Consider the following 12,710-nt stretch of genomic DNA (forward strand, 5'->3'; position numbering starts at 1 on the left):
TTGCTACAATTCTCGACCAAAAACATGATTATATGTAATACACACAACAATAGCACATGTATTGTTTCAATATATAAAAGATGCGCTTCATCAAAGAACTAAATCTGAGTTATGCCATCTGAACCATTAATAACTATATGCATTTGCTTGGCATCCGGTTGTTCACAGCCAAAGGAAATGTATCCAAGAAATTATGTTATCATAATCTTTTAACAATAGATTTCAAGATCTGATGCTTCCATACAAGACTCGCGGAAGTTAATTCACCAACGCATACAACATTTGTTGCCCAGAAATGCAGATAATGATCGAATGATATGCTTTAATATCTCTCATCACATCGTTGACAAGCTGCTGAAGATTCGTTTTAAACTAGGGCATGCCACACGAAACGTTCCCATGCTCAATGAAGATATCTGTCGAGCAAAAAAAAAAAAATCACCAACATCTCAGAGTTAACCTGGCAATGGAAAATAACAATACCCAATGGATCAACAATGAAATTCTCTAACCTTAGAACAGAAGCGGACATCAAGTGTCTCTAGCATAATACACTGTCTTATTGCAACTTCAATAGCTTCCTCGTCGATATTACAAGACTGATCGATATTATATGCACAAACAAAGCATAAACTTAGGTTTAATTGCTATTGAAGTACATTTATCACAATAGTTGTAGAATCATATGAAATGCACCTGAAGAAATAGACTGGTTAATCGAGGACAGTCGAGCTTCAAAATTTCTAATGAGTTACAATTGCTGGAAAAGAAACATGATGACAAAAATGATCAAACGAAGTGATAATAATGTCTTTGGGTCCAATATAGTGTAACAAGATAAAGTAGGATACACTACCTCAAGTTAAGAAGGAACAAATTGCAACATGACAAGTCAACTTCCTTCAAGTTTGACGACAAGGATAGGTTTAACAATGATAAATGGAAACATCCCGCTGCAGGAGGAATAACCACCTTTCTGATATTTGGACAACCAACACAATTGAGGTTCTGCAGTAGACGGTCGGCTTGGTCTTTTTGGAGGGGGCCCTTTTCTGAAGAAGAGTCAAACGACCAGTAGAAAGTGTTTACCGCAGATCTTTTATCACAGTGTAATCCCCAATCCAGGTCATGCATATTGACACAACCATTCATGCTGATGTGTGTTAAATGCGTACAGCAAGCAAGCAGCTCCTCTATAGCTGACTGGCAGAGTGTTCCATAGGACAAGTCGAGTTCACAAAGAGTTGGTAGGGCTTTGCCTTTATAGAGAGGCTCCAGTGATGTGTTATCAAGATACTTGCATGCTTGCAATTTTAGAACCTACATAAAGCATGAATCAACAATACAAAGTATGTGACTAAGCATGGGAAGAAACTAAGCTGGGCCTTGCTTGGATGGTGAAAAATAGTAGAAATAATATGAAAAAAAATATCACCTTCAATTTGAAACAGGAGTCAAAAACAGGCTGCAAGTTAACTAAAAAAGTGTAGGATAAATCAAGATAGGTCAAGTTTGGAAGGCGGTGTAAGGATAACAGTCCATCAGGGCCAACAGAAGGACACGACATCAATATCAAAGATTCAATGAGAGGACATGAAGATGCTGTAGCAGACAAGCAGTCATCCTCAAGTTGGCTGCACATGTCAGGCACAAAAAGAATCAGTCAGACACTTGAAGATCAGATTCAATGTTATGGTAAAAGTTGTTAGGCTGAACAAATACAAGTAGAATAACCTGCAGAAAGAAGCATCCAAACATGTCAAAAGAGGGCAATTGATCAATGCCTGAGACAAAACACCACACCCCTTCAATTCAAGGGAAACCATATGTGTTGCTCCAATACGGAGTACATTCAATTTAGGACAAATGCCCAAATTCAGGGATCTAAGACCAACCTGTGACAGAATCATGACAATCAAAAGCGCGTTAAGCAAAATAAATCAAGCGAGGGTGCAATAAACTTGCAAAATTGTCAGGACAGAGAGGTCCAGCAAGCCATTCTAACTCTTAGAGCTTAACAATCTGGAAAAAGATATAAAACACAAAGAAAACTATTTCCCACATCAATTTTTTCCAAGGAAATACACAGGATGCTTTCAGGCATCAGTCAGTTAAAATGGACTTCAACCCCAATACAAAGGATAAAGTAAGGTAGATGGTCACTTACAGGCAAAAATGATGCGCTTTCAAGATGATCACAACCATCCAAAGAGATATGTTCAAGACAAGGGCATCTAAGTTCAAGAGCAGTTATTGAACGACAACCACCAAGCGAAAGACTGATTAAAGATGTACTGTAGAAACTCACAGTGGTCAAACTCTGCGAAGAGAGATGGTACAATTAGATATGACCATCAAGTTTATAACATATACCTAATCAAACCACGAAAATAAAGTAACAAGACGGAGGAAATGTAACAGCTCACAATGTATACATTGGTAATCAGAAAAGGAACGGAGGAAACTACAGAAAGATAGACGATGAAATAAGATAAAATTTGAAAATAAAAGAAATGACACATGATAGCTAAGCACATATTCAAACACAGAGAGCTAGACAGCTAGTTTACCACACCCATATCAGGGGATTCAATGACAGACAGTGCCCCATTGCTATGCTCCACATTGTTAAACCAAACAAATTGTCAAAAGGTAAGAACCTATGATTATAAACTAAGGAGGTGTGATTAGCTTATTGTATACAAGGTTAGTGCTGATTATTGTTAAGTTTTACAAATATTTAATAAATGGAATATCAGAAATAAAAAAACAAAAAAGCAAATTTTCCATGACGAACCTCGCAGCTATCGAGAACTAATGATCTCAACACAGGGCAGCCTCCTCCGCTACTAAAAACTTTGCAAATGGAATTCGTCAAAGATTCACATTCAGTGAGGTCAACATCTTGCAAGCATGGGCATTCCAGTACTAAACTAGTCAAGCTTTCTTGCTTTTGCAAAACTAATTTCTACAGGAATACATCAGGAAACTGTCATATAGGTATTTAGTAACATATATTTAAGGAGAAGACGCCTTGCACATTTAAAAAGTAGTATCACAATTCATTAATATACTACATACTTTAAGGGCCTTCGAGGTAATGCTGATTCTCTGGAGAGAAGGACAATTAGAAACTGTAATGGATGACAGCACGCTGCTTCGCAGGCTTAAATCAACAAGCCTACAAGGAAGCAAGAAAATTTTAATCTTTCAACAAAAAAAAGATATTCAATTTCAGAGTGCAAGAGTAGGGCATACTTGCGACAGTGTACAAGCCTTATGGTTTGCAACCGCAAAAGATCCAAAGATACTGATGTCAATAAACTGCAGTTATCAAGTTCAAGAACCTAAAATGGATACATAAATCCTATCAGAAGATATGATGCTATGTAATAAATTTAATCACAAAAATCATGGGGAAAAAAAAAGAAATGTGGAAATGTGCAAGATAAGAGTTTAGTAAAACCTCTAGCATAGGACTACGTGATATAGCAGTCATCGAAGCTGATGTTACACCTTCACAGCTATGAAGCTTAAGAACTGTTAACATTGCCAGTCCTACAGACTTCCAGGGAGTATTACATGTTAGAGAACAAGTATAAACAAACATAACATAACAAAATTTAAAAGGTTATATTACTTCTAAAGAGATGTTTGGGCAGTACGAAGCATCAAGAATGTGGAGATTCCCACAAGACGCAGCTATTGCTTGTATTGTCTCATCACTGACAGATGAACAATTAGACATATCTAGGGATTCCAAGAGCGGGCATGATGTTGCAGCAGAACGAATTGCAGCATCTGAGAGCTTGTGACAAGAAGCTATATCAAGCTGACGTAAAAGGGGGCAATTGAGAACAGCCTGTGGCATACTACTGCGTTTCAGAGACAATGTTTCGAGTTGCGGGCACCTGACAAGGAAACATGATTTATAATATAGAAAAAATAAATTAAAATCTGAAACTAGTTTCACTGATTAATCACCTGATGGAAACACGAAGCACACGACATTTCACTATCTGAAGATCGAGTAATGTCTCATGATAAAGGGGTATTTCCTGAATACCATTACCCAAAGTAGTATCATTGACAGTTAAGCTCCTCAACATGTGGCAATCTGTCAGGGCTTGGAAAAAAGTCTCTCCTAACTGGCCTTTACCCAGAGTTAATATCTCAAGATTCCTGAGCCACGTAAATCATATCAGTAAACAACATACACGCCACAAAATTAAAAATTTATCCAACAAGATCAAATTGAAATGACCTTAACGCAGAGATTGCTTTCATTGCGAGTGAATGGATTGCAGGAGTACCATAAACATTGACTGCAGTAGCATTTGGATATCGTTGACACATCTTTTCAACTGAAACATCAAACTAGTCCAGGTCAATTTCCATTTGATATAAAAAAAACTTAGACATGGAGGCATAGTTATTTAGGGCGCAAGACTCACTAAAGCGCTAATGTACCCTGGAGCCTGAGACGCAAGGCGAAACGCACGCTTTAACGAGGTAAAACGCATTTGATAATGTAACGTAAATCATGACTAAAATAATTAAATTAATCATCTAAAATTCATTAATAAGTCGTCAATTCATAGTATATTAAGCAAAAAACTACAAATATCTAAATCATCACATTCTTCATCATCTTCCTCAACTACATCAATGTAATCTTCCAAAACAATAGTCAGTAATGAGTGTAGAAAAAATTAGAGTAAAAGTTTGCATAAAAGATTACAATATAATCTAAATCATCAAATTTCTATTTATCCTCCTAAACTATACCATCATCATCAGCACAGGGGAAGATTACAGTAAAAGTTTGCATAGAAGACTTCTGAACTTTCTGATAAAAAGTATTGCATAAAAGAGTGATAATAAAGTTTTTTCATCATTAAATATCTATGCATTTTGTTAATCGAGCTTCAAAATTGATTGGCCTCAAGTTAATTTTTATTTACCAACAAAATATCAGTTAACTTCTTTAAAGTGCGCGCTTCTGCGCCTCTCAGATGCCTCCTGCCTAGGCAGAGGTGCACGCCTTAAGCGCGCTTGTTTCAAGTGGTGCACCTGAGTAATAACTAATAACCCAGGCGCAAGTTGCGCTTAGGCTTTTAACAACTATGCATGGAGGTAATGACAATACAGAATCCATCAAGTATACAAGGATAACTCTTCCCTAACTTCAAATGATGTTAATTGTAGGTACAGTATCACATTTTTATCACACACAAAGAAATCATTATTATTCATGAGCATCGGTTTCAGGTAATTGGGTCCTAGCCATCAATTTAGATTCACCCCCAATTTTAAAGCTACATCCAAATTCCAAAGAAGTTAATCTAACAGATTAAGAGTATCTATATCATGGGATCATTCAATACATTTATTTCTCAAAATGTTAAAGAAAAAATGTAGAAGAAATAAGAGGAGAGCAATAATCGAATGAACAACTCACAATGTTGCAAAGATATGAACTGATTCTCAAAATTTAAATACCGCCAGAAATCTTCATGAGAACTTGCATCCCTCCACTGCCTACAAACCATTCCAGCTCGGCAAAGATCAATTTGGTCCAAGAAAGAAAAGACCTAAAGCAAAACACTAAGACTTAAACCTCATCATTCAAAACAGCGGAAAATTAATGTAATTCCTTCGGGTCATTTGTAATACATACCATATGCAGCAAGTCATCAGTAAGATCCATTCGAACCTCTAAGTAAACCATTTTCCAGGGATCAAGATCATTTCTAGCATTGTCAGATGCAACACTCAAATCATACAAATTTTCCTCACCAACATCCTCATGCACAGGAGCAAGGTAATGCATTTCGTTCCCAAAATTCGAGTCCAAATCCCTGCAAGACAAAAAATTATGCCAAGGCTAATTGTTAACATACATGTCACATAAAATGATTAATGTGATACAGTTAAGGAGAACAGTGATGATGGGACATGATTTGTTAGCCACTCTCATCGAGGTTCTAGGATAACAGTGCCAAATTGTGAAAATGAAAGGAAAAAAGCAATCGTGAACAATCAAAGAATATTCAAAAAACCAGAAAGGAGATGATTCATGTAGCTCACACCGTTACGCCAATTTTTTGGCAAGAAAATGTAATAATTCTGAAGAAATATGCACTTAGATGCTTGCATATTCAACACAGAACAATAGCCGCTTGTATCGCATAAATATTTTGAACTTACTGTCTCACAACTAGGTCGCAACAAGTTTACACAAAAAATACACAGCAAAAGATGTAGTCCCAGATAACCGGGATATAACAAATTTTAACAAGAAAAGTGTGTAAATGAGGATGCAATGTATGAGGACAGCCTGTGAGTATAAATCAGTGACATCTTATGAAGCAAGTGAAAACAATAAAGTGGTTTGGTCTTGGACTCTCGGTGATACCAAGAAGCCACAGTTCTCAAACCTAACTCACAGACTTTGTAAGCAGTTATTCAATCTTTAAACATTACTCGACAGCCCAACAAATCTTAAAATCAACTCGCCCCAAATGACAGAACAATTAACATGCTCCTATTCCTGCATGTCCTGCCATACCTAATACAGGACTAGTAAGAGCAAACCAATGACATTCTCAATAATGTCGTCGCTGCTAAAGATTCAAGTAAGCACGTAAAAGGATCTCAAAACCGAGTTATTTATTGTAAAACCTCTTTTAGTTAGGACAACAATTTTCATCAGTAGAGGGAGTTTACAACTTAATATGAAATGGCCACAAATTTTATTTTAAAAGAACGTTTAATAAATTAGTAATTACCATGTGGAGACAACATTTTCAAAGGTGATCCAAGCACATAATACTATTCAGTATTGAAAAACACAGGCACGCACACACGGGTGGAGAGAGAGAGAGAGAGAGAGAGAGAGAGAGAGAGAGAGAGAGAGAGAGAGAGAGAGAGGCCTTACAGAGCAAAAGCAAGACATTTTGGCCGTTTATTTGGCAAATCACGATCACGTTTCTCTCCACCCATATCCACAGCTGAAGACGATGAAGAAGAAGGCTCACTATTAAACCCTAATTTCAAATTAACGTCCACTTGACTCCCGCTGCCACCAGTAGCAGCATATCTAGAATCCATATCGTTCACCCACTTGAAAAAATCCTCACCTCTCTCAACGATATCATCATCGAGAGGTAACCTTCCATTATTCTCTCTTCCTATGGCATCTGTAACCCGTAAACCTAGCCCTAATCCCTCTCCCTCATCGACATCGCCAACATTGCGTAAAGGTGGCCAAAACCCTAATTCAGATTCATCATTCGACATTTGCTCGTCCCAGTTGTCCTTCAGTGGCCCTCTCCCCTTTTCAACACCAAAAGAGTATATTTTATCCGTAGCGTCATCAATGTTATTATCCTCGTCGTCTTCTGCTCCAAAGCATTTAAAAGGAAAACACCAAATCTTCATACACCGACAAAAGAATTACTCCTGAAATTTTCACGAACTCAAGGTAACAATGTCCCACAAAGAATCCTACTTTAACAAAATAAAATCCCCAAAATTCGAAAACATAACACAAAGAAGAAAAATTAGAAATACTATGCCTTAATTTCTCCCAGTCCGTTCAAAATCGTCGCTTAAATAGAGAAACACAGTAGTAGGTATAGCCGATCGGGAGCATTATCAAGCCCTTGTTCTTGGAGAAAAGGTCGGCGGCGACGGGGATACTTGTCTCGCTTTCCTTTTTCAGTTGATCAATCTTGGCCTTCTCTCTTCTTTTTTTTTTTTGTAGGAAAAATCCAATATATAGACGATAAAAAAAAAAAAAAGGTATGGTAAATTTCTCGGTTCGACATAGTCTAGAGTAACAACTAAATCGGGCTGGGTCATGTCAATTGGGCCCGTTCGATCAGGCCCTTTGCTGAAATAGAGAATATCTGCAGCAACACACACGTTTTACAAATATATATATTTGTATTTCTCTATATAAAATAATTACTTCCCAAAATATATTATTTTTTAAAATAATCATCTTCTCTGTATTTTAAAGCATTACATAAAGGTGACACATTGGTTCCATTAACCATGACTTTCTTTATCATATATTGCATAGTTTGGCATCGTTGTATAGGAATGTTGAGCTTCGTTAATCTTGTATCAATCCACATTTGACTCGATAAAATATATCATTATATGATTTTAAAATAAAAAAAAAATAATTATATTATCCTTATCTTTAAATTTATCATCGTACGAGTCAAATGATGTCATTTATCGAATAATTTTTACTTTTTCATCTATTTATGATGTAATTTTTTCCAAAAAAAATATATAATTTCTTTCTATGTAGTGTTCAAATGCTTGTAAATATATTATCGAAATAGTTTTTTACCCGAAGATATAAAACTATGAGTATAACTCACGTGCAACGTTTTCACGGATCTATAATTCGGGAGACGGGTCAACTCAATCTATACTTGCAGTCAAATTAATGTTTTTAATATAAAAATAATAATATTTTTCACTCAAACTAACTTATATCACACAATATATTTTAAATATAAAAAATAATATTTTTCACCTAAATCAACATATATCACAAAACATTTCGAGAAAGATATTTTACAATCAATAATAAAAAATGAAAATTCTTCGGGTTCTGTAGGCATTATTACATCACGAAGCCCTTTCGTCTTCCCACACGGTTGCCTTCCAAATCTAAGCCTTTCTAGCTTACTGGTGAAAATGAAAATGAAAATTCATCAGTTTTTTTAGGCATTGTTACATCATTAACTTGCTTAATTGCAAAACCATATATATTCAAGGGATGCATTCAGGTTTGGATATCCCAGCAGGAATATTCCAGCCGCAGCCCAACATCTTTTGCCAGCTGCAGCTTCCATGAATCAAACGCTAATTCCATTTTGCCACCATCATCATTCGTATTTCACTCGGGTGGATTGTGAGGAACAAGCAACAAGCAGGGAAAGTGAAGACAGACACGAATTCTTAATGGATTCATTCAACCAGAAAGAAGATCCAACGACCTGTTTGGAGATAATGCGAGCTGGAAGCAATGTACATCGAGCGCCTCGGTGCCGCCGAGTGCAACCAAACTGAAATCTGACCCGTTCCGATGGGTTTAGATCATGGATCCCAACCTTCCATTGGTCAAGAAGCGTCGATAAGAAGTTTTCTGCAAGGACAAATTATCGATCCAATTGTCCAATTTTTTGAAGAATTGGTGAAACAAGTGATGGATCGCAAAGAAAATATTCACAGGAAGTTTACACAAGTGATTTTTTATTTAAAAAAAGTTGATTTTCTAATAAAACCCTAAATTTCATGTTTTGCTGGTCTCTATTCTCTATATATTGAAAGATATATACTACAAAGTAGGGAGATGACGTGAGAGATCAAGGAAGAATGGAGAACATGCATGTGTGTTGCCAAGGAAAAGTCGAGTGATTACGTCTCGTCGTGTTTTTGTTATGTTGTCGTGTAATATGGAACATATTCAAGGATAACATTTAATTAAAGTATTGCCAGTGGATTGTTTATTCAACTGAATTTGGTTTCACATAATTTGCATATATTGTGTTTGGTTATTATGGTGATAGAAATTCAGAATACGATTTTCTCTCTTGATGTGTTAAAAGAAAGAGTGGGTCTCATGTAAGACCGTCTCACGGATCATAAAACCATACTCATATTCACAATAAAAAGTAATACTTTTAGCATAAAAAGTAATACTTTTTCATGGGTGACCCAAATAAGAAATTGGTCTCACAAATATGACCAGTGAAACCGTCTCACATAAGTTTTTGCCTTAAAGAAATTAGCTTTTTGTTATTTAGTAATATTCTTTTGGTGTGTAAATTGACTATTTTCTAATGAATCTTCTGTACTCACACACACTTGTGCAGAATTATTTGCGTCTCTTGATTTATTTACGCAAAATATATGAAAGTTCGAAGGAAAAAATTCTTCTACGTCGATGTTTATTCCACTTAAGACCAATTTAACTAGAAGATTTTGGTTTTACAAATCTTTTGTAACAACCCGCTTCAATCTTAGGCCTTATCAACTGTCTAAGTTGAAACTCCTGGTATCTTTTACATCGATTGAGACCCTTAATCAAATAACTAAAGCACCACAAATATAACAAATAATGAATCTTAAGGTTCAAAATGTGTGTAACTACTCGAACTATATCTTGCAGAAATGGTTGAGTATTTGTTTTAAACTCTAAATGATCCTAGTAGATCTGATAATATCTTAAAGAAAAAGCTGTTGAGCATAGCAAGTAGGATATATGATAAGTGTGTTCAGAAATCTTTCGAGTACGCAATCCTTGTTGAATTATTTGCTTCGAGTGTAGCTCATTTTCTCCACATATATTACCGAAGTCCATTTTCTCGTTCAATGAATCTTTGTACTGTAGCCCAGCAATATGGACACATAATTGTCACGTGCTGCAGCTTTCATTGAATGATTTTTAATGTCTTTCCTACATTTCACTTTTAAAAAATCAATAATTTATAAGTTCGTACACCCTTCTAAACGTTATCAAAAGTTTGTTTTTTAACAATTTTTTAAAAAAAATTAATAACTTGTCAGGTTGAAAACGCATCTGCATGTCTATTATTTTCGAATAGTGTAAAGAATGCAATACGTAGAAATCTAATTAATAAATAAATTTAAAAGCTGCACACATAATAAAGATTTATCTTTTAACACTTATTTTTTTATTTTTCTTATTTTAAAAAAAACATCTGCACGTCCAAGGGATATGTTTCTAACTATCAAGATAAATAAGACTAATTTATCGATGTTTTATTTGGATGCTCGCAGGATAGTGAATGATGACTTTTGTGATATTCAACTTGTTGTTTTGTCCTTATTTATTATTATTGTTATTACATATGTGATTAGTGAAATCTGATTATTTGTTTATTTCTTGAGTAAATCTCTTGTGAGACGGTTTCACTAGTCTTTATCTGTGAAACGAGTGAACCTTACCGATATTCACAATAAAAAATAATACTCTTAGCATAAAAAATAATATTTTTTTTATGGATGATCCAAATAAGAGATCTGTCTCACAAAATACGACTCGTAAGAGCGTCTCACACAATTTTTTGTCAAATTATTAATACATCGGGCCATCTGTTCACATTCGGTTCAAATTACCACACACATGTGTTTACTATCTTGTTATGTACTTACTATATGTTTTTAGGGTAATGCTATGTGTACATAATGGGTTACATAGAGGCTTACATGTAATTATTAAATAATTATTAAATTACAATTAAACCCTCATCCTAAATTGATAGACTACACATTCCATTCATTATTTCTTCTCCTATCAATAATATTAAATTGTTTTTTTTAATGCAAGTCCTGAGATTTATCATACAATTTTTTTTTAAAAAAAATATATTTTGATAAATATTATATTTTTCAATATTTAATAAATCATATAAAAAATTAATAGTAATGATTTTTAAAATTAAAAAAATTAATGATTGTAACTACAATAATAAATTATTATATTGCCAAAATTAGAATTAGACAAACGAAACAATCTACAATCTCTTTTACGAATCTATATCTAAAACAAACGAAACAACAAATTGGAAGAAAAAAAAACTAACCTTAATTTACAGTAATAAAGATGTAAAACAAAGAGAATAGATGGTCGTCTCGATAAGCAATATAATATTTCTATGATCTCGATTTTTTCTTCGTCTTTACCGCATATGGATTTGGAAGCGAGGGTTGGGAGAGGAGAAGAAAGATACGGTCAATCGATTTGGAGTGAGGGCTGAGATATGAGAAGAAATAATTAATAAAATAGGTAGTCTATCAATTCAGGGTGAGGGTTTTATTTGTAATTTAATAATTAATTAATAATTACATGTAAGCCTCTATGTAACCCATTATGTACACATAGCATTTTCCATTTTTTTATATCCAGGAAAAACAACTTTTATACCCAAAGAAACCTTTCTAATTTATCTTAAAATCTGTTCTAAAATCGATTAATTTTTTTTGCTAATAATCACTATCATATCTCAAAATTTTAGATTGTGTTAGCCTAAAACAATGACATGATGCTTATCGTGTTTAGTGTATTGATGTCGGCCACAACCTTAATACATATTTAATTCTTTAATTTTCAAAAAGTTATATATTATTATTTTTTAACATATGATAAAAAAATATTCTTAAATCACATTCAATAAAATTAATGAGAATTACTTTTTAAAAAATTCAAAAATTTCGTCAATATCCACATTCACAAACAATCTTGTGACATGTCACGTGTTTGACACATTTGAATGATAACAATAATTGTTTCATCAATATCTTTATCCAAATGGGTTGTGATTTAATTTACAAAATCTATACATAATATGCACAACATCCTATTATTCTGAAAGAAAAATGAAAGATGTGATCATAAGTAAATTATGTATAAATCAGAAAAGTTATTTAATTAACATTTATTACGTGTATTCCAAAACAAAATCAATAAATTTTATAAGGTGTCGTCTAATAAGATGCTTACTTTTTTTAGAATTCGTTTAATCACCTCCATTACGGGAAATTTTATACTATCATGTATCCATGAACTTTGTAATATAAAAGAAAAATATCACATTAATAATACATAATAATTAAAATTTTGTATAAATAGATGAATAATATTTTTTTACTTCTCGATC

At 34.0% G+C, this 12,710-nt stretch overlaps 1 protein-coding gene across 2 annotated transcripts; it reads right to left on the reverse strand.

Moving 5' to 3' along the window:
• Nucleotides 1–170: 170 nt before the first annotated feature.
• On the reverse strand, nt 171–7,763 carry LOC140824991 (F-box/LRR-repeat protein 15). 2 transcript variants are annotated; one of them, XM_073186444.1, is made up of 18 exons: nt 6,941–7,763; nt 5,800–5,861; nt 5,681–5,718; nt 5,462–5,594; nt 4,265–4,364; nt 3,985–4,182; nt 3,641–3,911; nt 3,467–3,565; nt 3,259–3,347; nt 3,082–3,181; nt 2,798–2,968; nt 2,168–2,320; nt 1,735–1,895; nt 1,436–1,634; nt 857–1,320; nt 697–760; nt 513–599; nt 171–416 (listed from the first exon to the last, which is right to left on the reverse strand). In XM_073186444.1, exons 1-18 carry the CDS (start codon nt 7,441–7,443, stop codon nt 336–338), a joined length of 2,973 nt encoding a protein of 990 aa, XP_073042545.1. In that variant the 5' UTR covers nt 7,444–7,763; the 3' UTR covers nt 171–335. The 2 variants fall into 2 exon arrangements, with proteins under 2 accessions (XP_073042545.1, XP_073042544.1); XM_073186443.1 differs by having other exon boundaries at nt 5,681–5,861; nt 6,941–7,762.
• Nucleotides 7,764–12,710: the final 4,947 nt, after the last annotated feature.

This window comes from Primulina eburnea, chromosome 3, assembly GCF_022965805.1.
Source record: "Primulina eburnea isolate SZY01 chromosome 3, ASM2296580v1, whole genome shotgun sequence".
Classification (NCBI taxonomy): domain Eukaryota; kingdom Viridiplantae; phylum Streptophyta; class Magnoliopsida; order Lamiales; family Gesneriaceae; genus Primulina; species Primulina eburnea.

Coding starts and splice junctions, on each gene's coding strand:
- LOC140824991 (XM_073186443.1), bottom strand. CDS start 7,443: ATGAAGATTTGGTGTTTTCCTTTTAAATGCTTTGGAGCAGAAGACGAC. Junction 4,183..4,264: donor AAAGCAATCTCTGCGTTAAG/GTCATTTCAATT, acceptor TACGTGGCTCAG/GAATCTTGAGATATTAACTC. Junction 3,912..3,984: donor GTGCTTCGTGTTTCCATCAG/GTGATTAATCAG, acceptor TTTCCTTGTCAG/GTGCCCGCAACTCGAAACAT.